General features: G+C 38.9%; 5 protein-coding genes across 5 annotated transcripts; 4 read left to right on the top strand and 1 right to left on the bottom strand.

Moving 5' to 3' along the window:
- Positions 1–530: 530 nt before the first annotated feature.
- Positions 531–1,322, top strand: LOC140779258 (uncharacterized). Its single transcript, XM_073124265.1, has one exon. It carries the CDS (start codon positions 550–552, stop codon positions 1,264–1,266), a length of 717 nt encoding a protein of 238 aa, XP_072980366.1. The 5' UTR covers positions 531–549; the 3' UTR covers positions 1,267–1,322.
- Positions 1,323–2,117: 795 nt separating this feature from the next.
- Positions 2,118–9,448, top strand: LOC140779222 (uncharacterized). Its single transcript, XM_073124217.1, has 10 exons — positions 2,118–2,357; positions 2,441–2,485; positions 3,297–3,353; positions 3,570–3,639; positions 5,270–5,311; positions 6,385–6,458; positions 7,590–7,660; positions 7,855–7,940; positions 8,089–8,189; positions 9,171–9,448. The coding sequence occupies exons 1-10, from the start codon at positions 2,181–2,183 to the stop codon at positions 9,228–9,230; spliced, it is 783 nt and encodes a 260-aa protein (XP_072980318.1). The 5' UTR covers positions 2,118–2,180; the 3' UTR covers positions 9,231–9,448.
- A 1,673-nt stretch (positions 9,449–11,121) lies between these two features.
- Positions 11,122–12,028, top strand: LOC140779096 (pathogenesis-related protein PR-1-like). Its single transcript, XM_073124059.1, has one exon. It carries the CDS (start codon positions 11,307–11,309, stop codon positions 11,868–11,870), a length of 564 nt encoding a protein of 187 aa, XP_072980160.1. The 5' UTR covers positions 11,122–11,306; the 3' UTR covers positions 11,871–12,028.
- A 4,760-nt stretch (positions 12,029–16,788) lies between these two features.
- On the top strand, positions 16,789–18,726 carry LOC140778614 (anthocyanidin 3-O-glucosyltransferase 7-like). Its single transcript, XM_073123415.1, has one exon. It carries the CDS (start codon positions 16,832–16,834, stop codon positions 18,182–18,184), a length of 1,353 nt encoding a protein of 450 aa, XP_072979516.1. The 5' UTR covers positions 16,789–16,831; the 3' UTR covers positions 18,185–18,726.
- Positions 18,727–18,852: 126 nt separating this feature from the next.
- LOC140778988 (transcription factor MYB36-like) lies at positions 18,853–20,414 on the bottom strand. Its single transcript, XM_073123921.1, has 3 exons — positions 20,099–20,414; positions 19,872–20,001; positions 18,853–19,781 (listed from the first exon to the last, which is right to left on the bottom strand). The coding sequence occupies exons 1-3, from the start codon at positions 20,232–20,234 to the stop codon at positions 19,016–19,018; spliced, it is 1,032 nt and encodes a 343-aa protein (XP_072980022.1). The 5' UTR covers positions 20,235–20,414; the 3' UTR covers positions 18,853–19,015.
- Between the last annotated feature and the right edge of the window lie 2,146 nt (positions 20,415–22,560).

Below are 22,560 nucleotides of genomic sequence, written 5' to 3' on the forward strand. Positions count from 1 at the left end.
GGACTCAAGCCGAACAACTTGGTGGGCTCCATCGAGCCTTCTTGTGCCCAAGCCCGACCAAGAGAAGGCATAGAGACATTGTATGAGGGAGATTTGCGTTAATTAAACAGCTTTTAATAACTGATCTGCTGCCCTCCAAAGTCCAAACTGCAAGTACCTCCTAAGTACGTATTAACAGCATTTACAGACATAACTTAAAGTAATATATGAAAAATGGCTATGACTGGTATAATAGAGAAGGACATTGAGAATTTGTAATTGACCATTATATATATATATATATAGCTTACTTTCTAACATGTATCTCTCAAAAATATGCAACTGTTTTACGATATCTGCTCCCTTATACTTGGAATAGATTGTAAGGAGAGTCTTGGTGCAACCCAAACGTGTCTTAAATCCAAAGCAACTACGCTTGCTTCCTTTATTATTCATCCCCTGGATCACTCAACGTATCCCAAAAACTTTTCCCCTCCCTTCCATCTACAAAACCCCATGCAAACTACACCCAATCGATCGATCGCATCCGTACGTACGTATCCACCACCCATGGCGGAGTCCGTCGGTTCCAACTTCCCGCCACCATCTCTCACCACCACCACGACATCGACCTCGGCCTCCGCCGTCGCTGACCGCATAATCCGAGCCCTGCGTCACCCCCTCCGCCTCCTCCACCGCTCCAACGCCGACTTTTTCGTCCTCGGCGCTACCGGCAACGTCTACGTCGTCACCCTCTCCGCCTCCCCCTCCTGCACGTGCCCCGACCGCGCCGCCACCTGCAAGCACGTGCTCTTCGTCCTCCTCCGCGTCCTCGGCCTCTCCCTCGACGACGCCTGCGTGTGGCGCCGGAGTCTGCGGCCCTGCGAGCTCGCCCGCCTCCTCGCCACCCCGACGGCTGCGGCGGCGCACGTGGCGGCCGGGCGAAGGGCCCGCGAGAGGTTCCACGAGGTGTTCTCACGCGCGGGTCACGCGAGGACGGGGGAGGAGAGGGCCAGGGTGAGGGAGGGCGACGTGTGCCCTGTGTGCCTGGAGGAGATGGGCGGAGGAGGAGGGAAGCTGGTGACGTGCGGCACGTGCGGGAACTCCGTGCACGGGGAGTGCCACGTTAGGTGGAGGAGGAGCCGGGGGAGGAGGGGGGCGAGCTGCGTGGTGTGCCGGGCGAGGTGGAGGGAGAGGAGGGAGCACGAGCGCTACGTCAACCTCGCGCCGTATGTTAGCGACGAGGATGACGTGGCGGATGGTGGGGCCAGCCTGTGCGCAGGATAATAATTAGATCGCGACTTCAACGTTGTTAGAATGTGTGCGGACATAGATGTGTTAGATTAAGTGTATAATGTATATATTTGTCAGAAATTTAACTCATAAACAACACATTGACTAAATTAATCTCCGGATTATTTATTTTTCATTTGCACAAATTTCTTCTTTGTTTTAGGAGTGGAGGGGATTTGTTTATACTTTGCATAATTCTAACAAGAACGAGATGGAAGCTACCATGTTCCATCCAACCTACCTCGCTTTGTGGCCAGCTCTCCTCACTCCATTTTGTTGTAATTACCTCCAACTGTCGAGAAGACAAAACTAGAAAGAAAGAAAAAAATAAATAAAAACGCATGTAGTCCGTGTAGACAGGATCATCGGGCGGGCCGGGCCGGGTTCGGGCCGAGCTTTTCGGGCCAACCGGGCTTAAGTATTTGTCCATGGCCCGACCCACCAATCACTCGGGCCGGGCCGGGTTCGGGCCGGGCTAGAATAGTCTAGCCCGTTACCGCCCGTTGGCCCGTGAGAGATCGGGCTAACCGGTCGGGCCGGGCCGGCCCGACCCACCAATCACTCAGCCCAACCCATATTTTAGCTATTTTTAGAATTTTTTTAACTATTAGCTTATTTTAAAAAATATATATTTATATTCCTCTATTTTAAAAAAATTAAAAAAAATTAATTTTTTAAATGTGTGCTTAAAATAATGCAAAACGGTATAATACCAAAATATTTTTACTGTAGCAGTGGTAACATTACTGTATACTGTAGCAGACGGGCGGGCCTAGTTGCGGGCCAAACGGGCGGGCTTTCGGGCCGGGTCGGGCGGGCAAAGAGCTGGCCCGTGCCGCCCACAATATAGTCAGAATAAAGGGGGCAATTTGCAAAAAAGGGAGCAAAAGAACAGGGGGGATTGGGATATGGAGGCGGCGGATCCAGCGACGGTGAATGGCAAGATCCAGCGCCGTCATCCTCTCCCATGGCTGGACTTGATGGCGACGGAGCCCTTCTACCTCTTGCACCTCCTCGCCTTCTTCTCCTACTTCGCCGCCCGCAGCTCAGTCTCTCCCGATCTCTCCCATAGCCTCCTCCGTCGGGTAAACGGATCTCTCGCCATCTCCTTCTTCTTCGATTCGGATTCTATCGATCTTGACTTGTTTTCGCTTTCGGATGCGCACAGGAAATCCAGGCGATCCTTGCTTTCTTAGTGCTGGTAGCAGTGAAGGTATGGTGGTAAAGATCCTCACTGTTATCTTGCACGATTGTGAGTTATGAAAAAAATCTCAAATGTTTTGTTTAAACAGTGTTATATGTTTGTTGACTCCGAATCTAAAACTTAGATGGTTTAATTAGCTACATTTACTTTTATAAGAGGAAGAATCATGAAGAAGAAATGTATTATCCGCTGGATGTCATTTAATTAGGGAAAGACTGGTGTAAAGAGAATTAGGCAGTGCGGAACAATCAAATGATTCAAATAATAGTTGTCAGTGGACGAATCCGCTATCACGAGTGTCAGTATGTTTGTCCAAAGATGTTTTGTGGGCATTGAAGCAATGAAGCTTTACTTTGTGGGAAAGAAAGAAATGGAGTTGGCTGTGTATATTTTAAGAGCACTATCAAGAGTGTTGTAGCAAATCTTCCAGTGCACATATTGATAAGTGTCTAAGAATGAAGATGACTCTATTTCTTTACAATTTATCAAGAGTTATGATGTACTCTGTCTCTGTCATTCAATTGTTTATGTAGTAGGGTGAGGTATGTGAGTTTCTATGATTTTTAATAAGATAATATGATTTTCTCAGTAACTCTTCTGATGGTTTAAGTAAGAAGCCGAGGTAGGTGAGTCTTATAATCTATAAGAATTGTGAGTTACTCCATTCTTTCATTGGATGGTTTATGTATGATATATTGATAGGTGAAAGTGAACATAGAACCTCCAGCATTTAAGGACCACCCTCAAATTTGCACTGCCTTATTCAAATAATTACTAATTAATTTTATTAATGTCAATCCTATTTATAAATGCTGAACAGATTGTCAAGGAAGAAACTTGGGAGGCCTTCATTGCTAATGTGATACTCTATGCAAAGGTACTCTCACTTTTCATTCTAGGATGATTATCTTGAGAATTTCTTTTTGTTTGTTTCTTCATTTTTCTCTCTTGTAGTTTTATTTTCAGTGGTATTTTCTCCTGCTGATGATTCCTAAAGTTTAAATTGTTGCAAATAGTATGAAGACTTTGTTCTCTCTTCATGATTCTCTAATTCCAAATGACTATGACTTGTGACATACTCCTTGGATTTCAGGGTTTCCTGTTGGCCGTTACTTTAGTCATCGACTATCACTTGGCCCTCTATTATTTAGTGGGTTTTCTTGGTATGTGATCCTTTACAGATTACCTTTTTAACTGTTGAAGTTAGTTTAAAGTACCACCTATCCATAGACAAAACTATATAAAACTACTTTGGATGCTTCTTATATCAGAAGAGCAAGGTCATTATGCAACTAATGTGGTATTTCATGACAACCTTTGTTTTCCGACAAACCCTAATATAACAACCAAACAGTATGACCTTTCATATTCTTACTCTGTATCCTGTCTTAAATTTGTCTGGTATTTATTCTTGTAATTGCTATGTGTTTCTAGGATTGAATGATAATTGTGGTTTTTCTAGGTATTTCTTGTTTTTCATTAGAATGTACTTTACTACTTAAAAGTAGATAGTTATATAGTGCGAGAGCATAGGGCTTGGAATTCTAATTACCTAGTCAAGTTAAGTGCAAGAAGCTATTCACAGAAATGGGATAATCAAAATCTGGCCAAAAAGAAGATGTTGCACTCATGGTGGAGGCTAGAGCGAGCCTTTATTTTTTATTTATTTTTGACAACTTTACTATCCCCTTGACTTTATCTACTATCTTTCCAAGAACAAAGTCATAAAGATGATAATCAATGTCTTCACCAATTATGTTATTGTTGTAACTATTAATCAAAATAAGAAAAGCTAATAGTATTTAATCTACAATTTATTTAGTGAAACTCCATTATAGTAATAGGAAAAGATGTTATTGGGCATTGTAAATGGTCTTGAAATGCTCATCTTCTTATATTCATGTGTTGTACTTTTATTGAAGTTCCCTACCTTTGACAATTAGTATGAGCAGAGATCTGTAAAAATATATGAAAAAAGAGAAAGCAAGTGGATAATTCCCAATAATTAAGGAGGAAAAAGGATATTTATTCATGATGAAAATTATAGTTTTTTATAGGGGCTACCTTTATGCAAATGACAAAATGACTCGAACATGAGAATAGAAGGTAGATCCAAGTCCTTTAGACATTTAGCTAGTCACAGCATGGCAATCTCCTATAAAATGTACAGCTGCAAAAGTTTTATGGGTTGTGCAGTCATAACAACTGGATTAATGGTTTGAATTTTCATTCGAAACTGAGACGTTTCAGTGAAAAGTTTCATGCTTTAGTTCTATTGGATGCAAAAGTGCCCCCAAAACTAGCATCCAACCCCAAAAAAAAAAATCCTAGTAACAATTTATTTAATGTATGTTAAATTCTTAGCTGGATTTGACTTGAATTCAGTTTGCACCTAACTCAATATTAACCTCATTACTTAAGTGTAATTAGATTATGTCTAATGCATTGAAAAATAAGATAAAAAAGACTATTTATTAAAAGAAGTCTGAAATTGATACAATGAAACTAGAATCGAAACCAACCAAAATTGATCAAATATTTCTTCTTCTTTTTAACCAAGTTAAACGCAAAGCCAAAATCGAAACTTTGAACTATAGTCTGGCCTACAAAAGTGGTAGCTAAATTCTTTTGGATCCAAAAATATCCATAATTAGACTCTTGAATGCATGACTTTCTTTAACTGATCTAGTGTTGAGCATGTCTTCCTTAAGTTTATTTTGGCAGTTTTTAGGTATTGTCTTTCTATTTTGAAATACTCTAATTGCATTTGCTCTCTATTTCATTCTCTTGCAGTAATATGTGCTGTAAGTCAGCAACCACCTTATGATGGTTTCGGTAAAGTTCATACCTTTGTTCACTTTATTAAGTGTTCTAATTAGTTTTATTATATGCTTATACTTGATACCTGTCGAGTTAAATGTCGTGCTGCGCACTTTTCCTAAGAGGCAAATGATAAAGCTTATGCAATTTTTGAATTCATAATTTTTATAAATATATGCAGTATGAAACTGTGACATTTATGCTTGCATATGTAGTTATAACTATGCCAATAAATGTGCATATGTAGTTTTATTTTATCATTGATCCTGTCAGGATCCACAGAATTTTGGAAAACATTAAATATTATCCTTTATTAGAATTGTTGATTAAAGAATATTTCAACATTGTGCAATCCTATCCTGCTAGAACTTCCCATGTTTTCTCCTTTTTATTTTCTTTGTGCATTGCAGCTAACTTAAAAGCTTTTACTCTACATTAGATTTGTCTGCCTGAATTTTAAATATAAGCACTAGAAAGCTGAAAAACTTAGGTTGATTGTGGTTGGTTTTGATTAATCAATTTGTTGTCCATCCATAACTGAGTAAGCTAGTGATGCAAAACATGGTGGAGAAAAATGAAATAGGAAAATAAGAAGGGAATGAATGGGGTTTCAAACCTCCACTCTAAGAAATGGTTTCACACCAAAATTCTCTAGAGAACAAATTACATAAACTTTCATTAAGTTCCAAAGAAAATATAACGAATCTATATATAGACCTATAATGAAATTAAGCAAAAAACACCCTACATAGGAAATAAACAAAAGACACTATAAATAAATCAAAATCAGAACCAGATCTCTATAGGAGGGATCATCAACTGTTGACGCTTCCTGCGTTGATACACACGTCATCGCGTCCTATCAGTGATGTCCGCATCAGCTAGTTCTTTAGTATAGCTGTTTTGACACAATATATTGCCTCTTCTTGCATGAAGAGTAACTTCATCAACCAATTAAGCATCAAACTTTTCCTTATCCTAACTTGGTGGTAACAATGTTCCTACAGGTTAGTATGCAAGACTAGCTATTACATTTGTTGTGGTAGTTTTCTTATTTTTCTTTTTTTTTTTCTTTTTGACTTCTTTAGGTGACGCAAATTATCTAACCCCATTACAGTTGGAAAGTTTACTGACGGAAGGGACTACTACAAGATTTTGGCTGGTAACTTCTAGATTCTTAATTGGTTATTTTCTTGACTTTCTTTCATCCATTCATTTAAGGATTCATTTTGACACAATGTAATTAAAAATTTCTTGTGGTGAGGCACTTAGGCTATAAGAGTGTAAGAACTAAGAATATGTGCCCTTCGCTAAATCTCAGTACAAATCATATAGGTTGTCTCTCTATATGACCTTAAACTACATTGTCAACAAGATTGGCCCTTCTAGAATGTTAACTAGTTAAAAATATTGCCATCCACGCTATGCACCTCTTTATCTCATGTTGCACTACTTGCGATTCTCATTGGCTTAGAAAACTTTAAATGAAAGCAACACCAAAATTATAGTTAAATCATATGCTGATGGTTAAACTGATCCATATAGTGGAAGAGGTTTTTTTTGTTATACTAACTTCTTCTTTTTTTGAAAGAAAACATGTTATACTAACATGTTAAATATATTTTTTCCCTGTTGAATTGGTCCTCTGACTAAATATTTATTCTATTTGTCATTGTCTTATCATTAACTTGAGCTATAATAGAGTCCCAAACACACTGACATTGTTTTTAACTTTTTATGCCATACCACCATGCGCTTTTCTTGCCTAGATATCATCAGCAAAAATTTGAAAAAGTTCATGATGCATTGACAGTGGATTGTAGAAATGTGCATTGGTTGCTGGATCTCTTTCAGTTGTGTTTTGTTTTATGGCTAATTGCAGATTCAATTCTCTAGTAACCATTAATATAAATGTTATTGTTCATTAATTTTAAGCCTGCTGAACTGATTATCTCCCTAGCTCTGTTCCATCCAGCTGTCATCCTATGTCCTGATAATTGTACACGTAGATACTTTGTGATCCATACTAGTGCAGTAGATATTGGCACATATTCCAACTGTTGTGAGCTGAAATGGGTAAACTGATCTTTTAGGCATCCACTCAGGTCATTGTTGTACTTTAAGTGGCTGCATTTATTCCAGGATGATTATTTTACAAAACCAGATGAGAGACAGTCACTTTCATTAATTTGCTTTTTTAGGTTTGACTTGATCATAGTTTATTTCGTAGAAAACATTGCCTTTTCCTTTATGTTATGATTTATGGTGAGGTCAATGTTTTAGTGTTTAACAGGTTGAATTTCGGGCAGTGTGCTCATCAGCATGTATACAAACCAGCCGTGTTTTCCCTGATCTCTCCACCATGTACGTATTTGATAATGATTTCAATGTCATGTTGTGCAGCAACTCTGTTGTATACCTGTTTTTCATAAACTATGTTTTGAGTTCTTCTGGTAAATAATATGTAATTAATGTCAGCTTTCTTTCTTTTATTATTTTCATCTTTGGAGACATTGGATTTAGTACTTATTATACATGCTCATATTTCATTTGTGCAGATACTCAAATAAAAAAATATCTTTTGGTATAGTTGATCTTGGGCACTTCCCAAATGTTGCAGAGAAGTTTGGAATATCTTTATGGGGTAACTTATGATTACTTTAAAATGCATACTTTACTTTCTTTTCTATTTGACTTACTGTGCATGTATCTTAGTCACTTGTGGTTTTAGTGGACAAAATATCATTTTATGCTAACATTTGATCCTTTTGATTTTGAATATTCATGAACAGGTCAGCTTCCAACATACATTTTATTTGACAAGGCAACAGAAGTTACTCGGTATCCCGAAATTACTAGCGAATCAAAAGTATTCTTGCCTGCTATTACCAAGGTTCTTCCCATTAAACTTAAGTTTTGGTTACAGCTAGTGAGATTTAGTGTTAGATATGGTATTTTTTTGAAATGGGGTCATTTTTACTGTTTCAAATTTGGGCAAATAATTGATCAGATTATAGTAGATTAAAAATGAATGAAATTGTAAGAAAACCTTGTTATTTGTACATTTTTTCAAGGACATAAAATATGCCCAAGAAAGAAATCAAGACTCTTAATATATTGTATTAAGAACATATATCCGTATATTTCTAATAAAATATAATAAAATCATTAATTTGGTCAAGAGAGAAAGTTTGTTTGACCATTTGAGATCCATTGTCCTGAATTTATAATTTTTAAAATCAAGCAGTGCAGTTGAAAGGAAGGTGGAAGAAAAAGGAGCTGTATATATAGAATATGTCATTTGACACTCACCATTAATCTTGTAATGACTTCGCAGGAATCAAAACGTACAACTGGAACTTCTTTTGTTAGATAAATTTGTGTATGCCATGTGATAAGTTTCCCACTCCTGGATTATTTTTGCTTATATTAGATACAGGCCAAAGTTACTCATTTTCATGATTCTGATGTTCTTTTGTCATACTCAAGAATTGAGATGTTTTATTCAATTAGAAATGCGCAGAAAGGTTAATCACAGTCAAAATTGAATAGCTATGTATAGCAATGCAGAAAACTCCTTTTGATATCAGTTATCTATTTTGACAACCGCTTCCACTCCCTTTTAGGATCCTTTATTATGTAAGAAAAAGCTTGTGTAAAATGGAACTTGGTCGTGGCAATTTTTGATGTATCATTTCTCATTCTTGGTTGAACTCCTTGTTTAATCTTAGAATGAGATATCCGATTCTTCTTTTCATACTGTTGGAAACCTTCGTAGATAAATTTTTACTATGATAAATTTGCTTATCCTAGTAAAACTATGGGAGGAGTAAAACGTAGTTTGACTTTCTGTGTTCTCTTTCCTACTGTGCAGAAGCTCCTCTGCCAACACTTCGAGCTTGATAGGAGGCTGATTCAATACATATCCAGTTAGTAGTACAGCTTTATAATGATCTGAGACTTACAGCATAATTCATTCATCTTCATGTTAACTCTGATCTCTTGAAATGTTGTGTAAACACGTATGATTGATATGGAACATAGATATGGTTTCAAGAGAAGCTGGTGAGGTTCAGTGCAATATATGTCACAATGTCATAAGCGTTCTTCTTCTCTTCTTTTTTTCCTTTTAATATCACTCCTTATGGACCACTGTTAGCTTCATTTCTCATGCTAACATAAAATTTGGTCACTTAAACTAATATTTGTTGATCTAACTTCCGAAATGATCATTCCATTAGCAATTGGCAGCATATAATGATCAGGAATTACCCCCAAGAAGCTTCACGTGTACCAGATACTTTAATTTCTAGCCATGTATATACAATTCGAAAACCCTGCATGAGGCTGCAGCTAACAAGTTGAGATAGAGAGATGGCTGAAGCTTGCGTGACATAGGAAAGAAATTTATAAAACGAAGCAAAATTGTGATTTATAATTTATATTTTTATTATTTATAAATCGATCTTTATAATTTAGTAAATATGTGTAGAAAATACTTTCTTGTCAGATTTATTAGTTAAACTTAAACTTACTTAAACATTTATATTAAGTTAACTATAGTAAAAAAAAATTATAAAAATACCTTTAATTAGATTATACTAAGTGTATTTTAGTCATTTCAGAAATAAATATATTTTAGTTATTTTAAAATAAAATATCTCTACTTATAGTTCAAACTTAAACTAAGATATTTTCTACACATATTCGCTATATCATAGTGTTCATTTAAAAAGAGTAAAATATAAGATATAAATCTTAATTTTGTTTTAAAAAAAAGTAGGATCTATATGTAAATTTTCTTAAAATAATTCAAGTGAAGCTATATATATATATATATATATATTATATAATATTTCAAGTTACATAAAAGCCCAAGGGCAAAGAGCCAATATATAGCTAGGTGGGGTTCTAGGTCTTCTGTACCACATCCACATGCCTGTGGGCAAATTCTGCTTGCCATGCAGATGGCAAGAGATGGTTAGTTTCATCAAGTGAAGGACCTCGATCACCATTCCTTAATTGTGGCGTGGACAATAACTACTCTGGTAATAATAAGATAATCTCTATTTGCAATACCAAATGCACAAAAATGAGGCACACCGTGATCTCTTTAATCAACTCACTAATAGCTATCATTTCTCAAAGCAAGAGTTTATTGGAGCCGTCAATCTCATGCATGGGGCCGTCAAACTGTTGGAATCCAAGGTAATGATGTCTTTAGGTGGTCATGTCATGAACTAGTTCAACAGTATGAAAAAATTAAAATATCTTTCTTTTTTCTTTAATTATATAGATATCTCTCAAACATAACTAACAAATTAAGACATAAATATCACGTCTCTGTGCATATTAAATCATTAAGAAGGGTATAGATATAAATAAATAAATAAAAATTTGGAAGGCGTATACACGCAAAAGCCCTTTATTTGATTAAGTTAATCCAGATATGCCTTATCCCAAGGTGCAATGTAAAGCACCTAGATATGGGTCCATGATATCTGAATCGCGAAGCACTAGTCGACCCTATCCCAAGTTGTAACCAAATAATGGATGGTCCCTTAATTTTGGTCCGATGCGGTCCTACGCCCACTTGCCTCTACTTACCAAAAATAAATAAAAATGGGAGGGATCTGGAACAACTATGTGTCAATTATCTCTGAATGTAATCCATATACCTTTGTTAAAAGTTACACGTCCCTAGACAGAGACATGCAAAATTTTGCAAATGAGTAGTGCTATGCTTGTAAACACTTAATAAACAATTTATAAACATGCACTCTTAATGTTGGCATAAGGATGCATGATATGTGCATTACCTCCTTACAAATAGAATTCTCCTTTGCTTAAGAAATTTAAGAGAACAAGACAAACAGGGCCACCCACCAACACTCACGGGGCCGCCTAGCCCACCACCTCCATTGTCACGAGGAGGAGTTACCTCCCCCCAGCTCACTTACTACTTATGGAGCATCTCACTACATCAAACCTCCATCACTAGTTCACAGCCATGAAACCTCTGCTTCCTCTCCTCTTCCTCCTCCTCCTGGAGCTCTCATTCACATCCCATTGTTCTGCAATCCCCTTGACTCGATCCCACAAGAGGGCCGTCCACAACATCTCCAAATCCCTCTGCTTGGGCTGCTGGGCGGAGTCCTTGGAATTCCTCTACGCCCACAACTTGGTGCGAGCGGCCCATTTGGAGCTCCCCTTCCTCTGGGATCCGAACCTGGAGGCGCACGCGAGGTGGTGGGCGGAGAAGAGGCGAGGAGATTGCCTGCTGGAGCACTCGTTTCCCAAGAACGGGTTCGAACTGGGGGAGAACATCTTCTGGGGCAGCGGAGCGGGGTGGAGGCCCAGAGACGCGGTTGGTGCGTGGGCCGGGGAGGAGAAGGACTACTCGTACGACTCCAACTCGTGCGCGCCGGGCCGGATGTGCGGCCACTACACCCAGATCGTGTGGAAGAGCACGAGGAGGGTTGGGTGTGCGCGAGTCGCGTGTGACGATGGGGACGTGTTCATGAGTTGCAATTATGACCCGCCCGGGAACTGTGTCGGGGAGCGCCCCTACTGAAAGCAATTTGATCACGTACGTATATGTGTAGCTGAAAAAATTGTTTAGCATTTTTATATTTCTTTTTATGAAAGTCTAGAGATTGATATTATCATCCGCTCGATTACAAATTGATATACAAGAAAATCGGTATATAGGCTACAAGCACGGAGACTTAAGACCACGTGTGATTATGAGTTGGGTTTGGACTAACAAACTTAAATATTTGTTTATGATTCGACTCACTAATATTTTAGATTGAAATCAGGTTGAGCTAGAACACTATAACTTGTTACATCCGACTAACCCATAAGATATTGGTCCTAAGTTTGGCATAATAAACCTAGCATAACCTATCGAAGTTAAAAAAATATTATATCTTATTCGACCGAGAATAATAAGCATCCATAAAGATATTTCAAAATTTATAATACCCTCGTCTTACAGCCATGTGCTCAGTCATGCACCTCCACGGCACGCACGACGCACCGGACAGGCTTGCCACATGAAGATAAATCTACGCTCACGAAATCATGCTACAATCCAAATAAATTTTTTACCATATGAATATATAAATTTACAATAATATTAACTATATGACTATATAATCTAGCATGAACTTCACAAATCATAATAAACCATCAAATTTATAATTGATATAAATATATAAACAAATAACATATGAACATTGTCACCTATTACAACCAATATTTCTTTAATGCATAATGAAATAAATATATGATTGCTTGAATGATTACACAGCTATACCATCTAAACCCATGACTCACTTTTATCTACTGTAGAACGCCATACATATCTTAGCTCACGATCAAGCTCTATTTCTAAAATTATAAAATAAAAAAATAATAAGCCAAGACTCGATAAATAGATTTTATCTTAAACAGTGATAAGAGTAAATCATATACTGAATAAAAAAATTAAAAAAATATATAATATCATCTATGAGTATGTATATATATTCTCAATAATATATATAAATATAATTAGTATTATTTTATAAATAGGTGTATAATAAACCTAGCTATATGTATATCTATTTACAACAAAATTATAATTCCAATAATATACGCATAATTCCTATGTATTATTCATATGTATATGAAAATAATATACATCATCATATGGTGATTAATTACTCAAATAAAATAATTAATTACTTTAACATTCATGGTAACATTTCTATTTAGTAAGCCAGATATTATTTCATACTCAATCAAAGAATTAACTAATTAAATTATTGGAGCAGGAAATAAATCAAGATCAAAAAAATAGCGAAATAAATAAAAGATATATTACCAGGCTGGGCTGGGCCTGGACCAGTTGAGCTGTGAAATAATGCTATGCCGAGGCTTATCACGGATAAGAGACTAAGAGTGGATAGAACGACTGAACGAGGGAAATAGGGGGAGGAAGAGAGAGAAAAAGAGAGAAGGGAGGTGGCGGTGGCAGTGGCGGTGGCTCGGTTTTGGCATGGGTAAGGGGAAACTATATGAGAGAGAGAGAGAGAGATAGAGGAGGGAGGGGATGGGGGGAAGGGAGGTAAGAGGTGGCGGTCAGAGGAGCGACATTGCCGTTGTTGGGGATTGAAAATGAGGGAAATGTGGCGGTGGCGTCGTGGTAATGGCGTGGTTGTCGGAGGGAGAGGAAGGTGACGGTGGTATATTGGTACAGTGAGTTTGTTCAGTGGAGAGGGTGGAGGTGGTGGTGGCGTGGTCGTCGGATTTGGGTGTGACGGTGGTGAGATGGAAAAAGGGTGGAAGAGAGAGAGAGAGAGAGAGAGAGAGAGAGAGAGAGAGAGAGAGAGAGAGGAGAGTGGTGGAAAGGAGGAGAAGGTTCAGCTTGGCCCGACGAGGTTGCCGGCCTAGTGGGGGTTGCGGTGGTGGCTATTTGGCGTTAGGTTTGGAGGTCAACCAGAGAGAGGGAGATGGAGTGGGGCGGGGGAGACGGTGCGGTGGCAATGGGTTTGAGGGAGAACCAAAGAGAGGAAGAGAGAGATGAGGGAAATAGATATATATATATATATATATACACAGAGAGAGATGTCGGTTTGGGATATGTCGGCTGAGAGGGAAGAACAAAAAATGTAGGAGAGAGAAGAGCAGAAAGAGAGAGAGAGAGATGGAGACCAGAGAAAGAAAGAGGTGAGAGACTTTAACCCAAAAAAAAGTCAGATAAATAGTTCATTATCCCTCCAAAAATTTATAATCTTAATTAAACAGCTATAATAGTATTAGAAAACATTAAAAAAATTTAACTAATTTTTTTTATATTTCTCTAAAATTTATAATTTTAATCTAATAATTATAATAATTATTTTTTATACCAAATACCTCTTCTAAAATCACATAAAAAATATATTAATTAACAAGATTAAACTAGGGGTGCCTAACTTTCGAGTTATATGTTATTTTTTCTGTTAAATTTTTTCTCTTTTAAATATTATTTAATACTAAATAATTTAAATTTGATTTGATAGAGTTCAAATTCAAATATGATTATCTCTGTATATCATTAAATCTTAGTTTAAATCAATCTTAAACTAATGAAATACTATAACATCACTAATATTTTACTATTATAATTAGTTCATCATTCATCCTCTAATTATTATGATTTTAATAACATTATTCTATTGTTACAATTTCAAGGTTATTATAGTTTTAAGGACTTTACTTATACTAGTTTACTAAATATCATATGTGGAACTAAAAAATAATAAAAATAAACATGCATAATGGATTAGGCTACGCTTAGTGAGTTAAATTTTCGGGCCAAATTGAGTGGACAAAAACTTAGCTCATGCCACTTATCATTATCTCGGTCTCGAATTAGGTCGGGCCTAATGATCAACTCTACACAAACCTCACATTTGGCTGAAAAATATATTAGATGACAATAAGGTAAATTATCAAAACTAACTCTCATGCATAACAAAAGATTAGCAGCAAAAAAAAAAAAAGCAAGAGTCTTAATAGATAAAGCTCTACAATAGAAGTAGTTACGATAAAAATAAAGACAAACAAGTAATAAAGTCGGTAGTTACAATTAGACCACTAAAACACTCATTACATACATATATAAGGAACCCGGGAAGGTATGACGACAAAGAAGGGTTAGGAAAAATCCTGAGTTTACATCCACATACACACAATCACATACACATATAAATACATATACATATTAGATGAAATAAAATTAGAAAGATAGTAAGAATCATTGCGACCAAATGGAACTAGCACAAAGCAAGGGCATCATAGTTTAAAGCAGAGTCCATTTGTACTAAGCCATTATTTATGCCTCCTGTATAAGTCATTAGCCCAACAAACTGATACATTTGTATATCTAAATAGACTCGCACTAAATTATTAATTTTTTAATTAAAATATCATATTCAAATTTTTTTTTCCCTCCTTTTACTCCGTTTAGCCTTATTTCTTATGACTAATCTAATTTGACGAAAAGAAAAATAGTCATAAGACCACACTTCTCCTGCCCTCTATCTTGTTCTTAGTTTGATCAAGCACACGAGCATCACGTCGCCTCAACTTTAGGTTGGTAGGTTTTTGCAACTCTCCAAACAAACACTGATAATTGTTGGCTTCTAGAACGACGAGACAAATGATTACAAATTAAAGGTGTCTAAAAGAGGAGAAAGAAAAATTAATTAATTCATATAAATAATAATAATATATATATGTTAGTTATTTTAAATTAGTTAATAGGTCTTTTTAGTGTTATTATTTTTAATAAAAAAATATATGATTAGAAAACCTACATCGAGATTTTTAAAATAAAACTAATATCTAATTATTTCAAAAATAATTCTAAATTATTAATTTTTTAATTAAATATATTGAAATTATACCATACAAAATAAACATTGATGAAAGATGAAAGATGAAAGATGAGGTGAGGTGAGGCGCGGCGAAGAAGATAGCTAGGAGCGAGCTAGTTGAGAACATGACCAATGATTGGAGCGGAAACGTAGAGAACGACACAATAAGATCCACAACCCTCGGCTCAAACCTTGGCAATGTAGAGACCGGGGAGGGGATTAGGCGACTACCACGATACTCAGCCTAGGCATCGACCACGGTCGGCAATGGCACTGAGGGAAAATATATGAGATGGGAAAAAAGGAAAAGAGAGAGAACGAGAGGAGAGGAGCTGCGGGTGAGGAGAACTCCCTTAGCGAGGGAGAAAAAAAGAACCAAACTCTAACAGAACGTGAGCGGTAATATTATCACGCAACCATCTTCTTCTTCTTCTTCGTTAAAAAGCTAGAATCACAAAACACAACAACTATAGTACTAACGTAACCATCTTTAATAAGTATATTGCCAACGGGAGGCTCCACAAATAATTTATGGAATAACTACTTTCCACCAAACAATATATATATTGCGGCTGAAATTGAGCCAAGCGGTCTCATTTTGCACCAAGGGACCAGTACTCTCTTGACATGAGCTTCTGCATCTCCATCTTTTTAGGTTCAATTTTGGATCGAAATTATTCGCCTAATTTAATTACATTCAATTCGACAAACTCCTGCTGTTTGATAAACAAATCCACAACTATTTTCAAATCAAGTGTAATTTAAGTTTGAATCGAATTGAGTGTTAAAATATCTACAGTTAATAAAATTAATTGGCAGCCAAAATCTTTGTTAAATCGTGCCACTTGCCGTGCAGTCTGGACTGCACTAATAACGTCTAAACACTGTTATATATATTAATTCTTTTGTAAGAAGTGGTGATCGACGTGGCATTTGACCTATCGCTTAGTTTTTCTCGCTCTACCTCACGTTACGGCGTTTATCACTCTTACAGCTCTTCGTTACATCTCTCAACTGTAATCCGTTCAGCCATTCTATATATATATATATATATGTGGCAGTCTCAGACACCACACTCTCACCCCTTCCAAGTTCCAAAATATTCATCTCCTAAAACTGTTTACCAATGGTTCCCGACAACGATCGCCGCGCCGCTCCGCTGTCACATGTGGTTCTCGCCGCCTTCCCCTTCGGCACCCACGCAGCGCCACTCCTAGCCTTGGCTCGCCGGCTCGCCGCCGCTGCTCCGGTCACCACCTTCTCCTTCCTCAGCACCGAGAGCTCACTCTCCTCCCTCCGGCGCACGGCCGATATCCCCAGCAACCTCCACCTCGCCACTATGCCGGCCGACCAGGCGGCAGCTCCGGGCGAGGGAGAGATGCGGGCATTCATAGATGCGGCGGCTGCGGGGGGCGTACGGGAAGGGTTGAAGTCGGTGGAGGCGGCATCATCGGCGCCGGTTACTTGCTTAGTGACTGATGCCTTCCTGTGGATGGCGGCGGAGGTGGCGGCGGAGGTGGGTGTGCCGTGGGTCCCGGTTTGGACGGCCGGACCGCACTCGCTCTCGGCCCATCTTAACGCCGATCTCATCCGACAAACTGTTGGCGTCTGCGACGATCGCGTCGCCTTCATCCCCAGCCTCGCCGACTACTCCATACGCGACCTCCCAGATGACATCGTCTCCGGCAACGTCGACTCCCCTATCTCCCTCCTCCTCCACCGCATGTCCCATCACCTGCCCAACGCCGCCGCCATCGTCGTCAACGCGTTCCATGGCCTCTTCCCACTAAACGACGCTTACCTCGCCGCCCATTTCGGCAACTACCTCCCCCTCGGCCCAATCCACCTCCTCCCTCAGCCCAGCCCAAATTCCCAGCCCATTCTCGACCCGGAGAACTGCCTCTCCTGGCTCGACCGTCACGGCCCATCAACCGTCGCCTACGTCAGCTTCGGCACCGTCACGACCCCACCTCCCCACGAGTTAACCAGTCTCGCCAATGGCTTGGAAGCTAGTGGGTCACCCTTCCTGTGGTCCCTACGTGGCAAGGCCCGAGAACTCCTCCCTCAGGGCTTCTTGGACCGGACAAGAGGCAGAGGTCTCGTGGTCGGATGGGCCCCGCAGATGGAGGTGCTCAGGCACGTGGCGGTCGGTGCCTTCGTGAGCCACTGCGGTTGGAATTCGGTGGTGGAGAGCATCACGGGCGCGGTGCCGATGGTGTGCAGGCCCTTCTTCGGGGACCAGCACATGAACGCGAGGGCAGTTTCGGAAATTTGGCGGATTGGGTTGGTCGTGGACGGTGGGGCCCTGAGCGAGGAAGGCATGGTCGCGGCTTTGAATTTGGTCTTGCGTAGGGAGGAGGGGAAAAGTATGAGGGAGAGGGCGAGGGAGCTCAAGGCCAAGGCCGAACATGCCGTTGGAGCTGGTGGAACTTCAGACGAGAATTTAAGCAAGTTGGTGAAGTTTGTGTGTGGAAATTAATAATCCACACAACCTTCCCTCAGATAATAGAGTAGGGCTGTTGTTCCTCCGACGACGACGATTTATAATAAGTTGTGTCTGCTAATTATGATTGGATTTAATATTGCGGTTTAACAAGTTGGGCTCTCACAGTTGCTCCGATCCAGTTGCAATAAATTCGCATGCCATATTGGCATGGTATTACTTCTTGGGTCAATAGTTATGGGCCATCACTAGCTCATGCTCGGTCTGAAAGCCACCAGTCGTCACTTGGCTAAAGAAAGGGGAAAGAGAAGAGGGGAAAACTACTATACATATTAACGTTTGCATATGTTAAGTTAGATGGAATATGTGCATTAGCTTCTCTCAGACTTCCATTCGTCTATGAATAAGAGATGTTGTTTTGTATCTTCGCAAGAAGAATTATATTTCACTTCATCAAATACTGCATGTAAGAGGGAAGGGGGGAAATCCGAAGGTGCTGATTTGCATTCCTTATCCACTTAAGAGGCGGATTATAAAAAGGTATCTTGATTTCTTATCCCAGAGAGAGAAAGTGAGTTTGCATATGAAATAATATTCTCTTTCTTTTGTTGATCAGCATTTAATAGCACAGATCACTATGCAACATTGTACTGAGGTTCTTCATTAAGATAACAAATTAATCAAAATAATTAATGCATGCCAGATATATAAATGAAGAAGCATTCAAAAGCTATATTAGATGGACAACTGACAAGAACATACATGCCGTATTATGATTCACATATACATTAACAGCATCTATCAGTTTGAGACTCTCATGACTAAGTATCGAGGTCTAAAATCCCAACTTTATTCGTAAACGTCTACCTATATTTCATACCCGAGTACGTAGTCTTGAAGCACCGTATAAGGTTGGAGAGTGGTGGAAGAATCCCAAGTCCCTAGTGATGATATCTCGTTGAAGCCATTGGCGGCGGCGCCGCACCAATTCATACTCTCCTTTTCTCCGCTAATTTCATTAAACTTACTGTCGGACTCGGTCATTTGATGCTCAAGATCTTGTGCTCCAAAGCTCGCATTTTTGCCATACAGCAAGTCATGCAGCTCTACTCCTTGCAGCCCAACATAGTCAGAAGAACTCAAGCTTGAGCCAGGCGAAGAAAACCCAAACTTGGGGCAGTACTCTAGAGTCAAGGGATCTATCATCTCATGTTTGTCTACAAACATGGCTTGCTGAGGGGACACAATAGCATCGCGGCCATCGGACGGTGGTCGTGGTGCAGTCATCCCGTCGGTGGCATCGGTTTGCGCACCTTGGAAGATGCTATCCCCTAAGGAGTGAAGCTCAGGCCACAAAGCTGGACTGTTATAGAAGGAGAAGGGGTCAATGCAGAGGCCCTGGAGCTGCATGTGGAGTTGCATCCTCTCGAGCGCCGACGCGCTTAGGACTTGCAAAGGGGGCTCGTTGCTGCCGTTTGATTTCTCGCTGCGTTCTCGGCTAACGGCGAGGCGGCGCGGCTGCGATGATTGATCTCCTCGCTTGCCTAACAGCTTCTTCTTTAGCCTCGTGTTCCAGTAGTTCTTGATGTCATTGTCTGTTCTTCCTGGAAGTTGGGCTGCGATTATTGACCACCTACGCATAGGATTTGGTTGTAACGAAGTGTTGATAATTCGACAAAAGTGATTAAGAGTGCAAGATGATCTATACATATGATCTACGTACCTGCTCCCAATGCTTATGTAGAGACTACAGATGATCTGGTCCTCTTCTTCTGAGAAATCTCCATGTCTAATATTTGGCCTCAAATAGTTCAGCCATCTCAATCTGCAGCTCTTCCCGCACCTCTTCAACCCTAGAATTACCCAAAGTTTCCGATATAAACGAAGAAACAAAAGAATTAGAAGTTTATAATGGCCTGGGTTAAGAGCTGATAACTAACTAATAATTACCAATTTTCTTGGGTAACGCAATCCAATTGTTTCCAGTCCCATGCTCCTCAATATACGCCTTGAGCTTTTCATCTTCCTCGGGTGACCATGGCCCCCTCTTCACGTTAGCCTTATCACAACATGGTGCCCTCCCCATCTCTATCTCTCTCCCTTAATTCTCTTGATAAGCTACCCAGAAGAGAGGATACACTCTTAATTAGCCCCTAATCAAGACCAAGCTAATTATTTATAGGAGTTGAGACACAAGGGGAAAGATGTGCTCCTCTAGATGTGATGCTTACGATAGGAGACAAAGATACCGGTGAGCGGACTTGGGGGGTTTATTGGATAGCTTTCTTAGGTCACATCTACAACATTTCAATGCTTGGCGTTCTCTAGCTATCACCACATTTGTTTATTAGATTTCAAATCTATGATTGACAAAGTCCACTGTGCCTGGTGTTGTTATATGCCGCGGTAAACAGCGCTCGAGTATCCCATGACTCATCTGTCCTATCTCTGGCCTCTTAATTTCTCCATACTCACGGAAAGTACTTTTAAGGGAAAGTAACAGTAGAACGCAAGTTAAGACTTGGGTCTGTGGGAATGGGAATCCTTAGTGCCTCTTTTCATTCATATATATATATATATATATATATATATATATAACACCTAAAGGACATCTTGAAAGGTCCTCGTCCAGGCATTGGTTGTGACCTGGTCGCCACCTCGTGATTCAAAGTTGTTATGGATTTCTTCACATTGTGATAACACAATGGGAGCATTTTTGCTTCAGAGAAGGATAAAATTTCCCATGCAAGTTGAGAAGATATGACCCCTTAATTGTTAGATATATAAAGAAGAAAAAAAAGGTAGTGCTCTCTGCCTCTAATATTGACTCGTTCGAAAGGAAACTGAGCAAAGCGAAAGCAACAGCATATCTCATGGGAAACATTGAAGAGATCTTGTTCACTTGGAGAAATTGACCACTGCCCTCGTTTTCAAAAAACCAAAGTTAGAGTGGCAGGCATCTATTTCTTGCTTCCTAAATGTGGGCAGTAGTGGAGGTGGATAGCCTTGATGTGATGACTTAATTCTAACTGGTTAATAATATCCTCTAAATTTCCATATTACGTCTGCTAATAATGATTCAATACTTACCTCTAATTTCTCTCCACGAGATCCTACGTCATAAATAAAAACAAATTTTCCATCACACAAGCCAATATTCTATCTCTCAATAAGATTTATAACTTTTAAGGGATATCAAAAGAAACCACAGCTTACATTTTAGACTAAATTGATCATTTTTGGTCTAATAGTATATTTAAATTGATAAATTTCTTAAAAATGTATGTAAAATGATAATTTTATCTTGAAAGCTCCAAACAACACACGGCATGATTAATTATTTAAAAGGTGTTGATTCAACCGATTTCATTACATATTGGCCGCGGAGTCATTCGCCCTTAGAGAAGTATTGCTTTATATAAGTCAAAAAGATATCTCTTACTTGTCTATTAAAAGCGACTCTTGCTAATATTCTTAGTATTATTCTTAGTATTATTTAACTAGCTTCCTAAACGGTGCTCCATATTACTAAATTTTTCATGGCCCTACTAAGTTTGAACACGATTTTTTGTCGCACAGATATCAGCTGAGCTTAGTGTAACCGATACAATTAAGTAATTCAACTTTATTTTTTTTTCTGTTTTAAAAAAGAGAAAATTATTTAAAGGGTGGCAAAAATCCTGAAGAAAAATGGAAGATGTGTACAGGGGTACAAGCCCTATATGCCCTAAGAAACTTTTCCTTTGTTTTTCAATCTTAAAAGTGAATCGAATTCAGAGTCAACAAGTGACCATTTCAGTTCACAAGGAAACCCCCGGCCACCAACCCTATAACCAACCTGGCCATTAACCCAATTTTTAGCCCATCCATCTCAAGTACCATTTACTTCTCAACCACTCTCTAAAGTCCACCACCAAGGTAAATTCAATTTAGACACCAATCATCCAAAATCAAAAGCCACTTTAGCTTCGATTACTCTTAACAAACATTAAACGACACACTCTCTTTTCTTGGGACAGGTGGAAAGACTGTACTATTATTTTATGCAGCAAGGAAGAAAATTTCTTCAACTATTAGCCAAATCTCTTGGGGCATAGAAGAGGAGAGAGAAAAAGATAAACATCGCATTGACCTGCTGTTGGGTTTTGATGTAAAGAACCCATGACAAGGCACAACCAAATTGCCAAAAGATTGAATTAAATTAGATAAAGTGGATAGATCAATGAGATGTGGGTAGTTTTCTCTTTGGCATTATTGCCTTAGGATTCGTATTCACATGAGAGTTTGCCTCTCAACTGAAGATTGGTTGGGATAAAGCACTAGCTAGGAGGATAAAAGAAAGGAAAGAAGAAGGTAGTGTGGAGATTAATTGGAGCTAGCATTGATGGACCTAATTGGATTTAGCGTTTGAT

Source organism: Typha angustifolia, chromosome 15, assembly GCF_048772165.1.
Source record: "Typha angustifolia cultivar Huaian chromosome 15, ASM4877216v1, whole genome shotgun sequence".
Lineage (NCBI taxonomy): Eukaryota > Viridiplantae > Streptophyta > Magnoliopsida > Poales > Typhaceae > Typha > Typha angustifolia.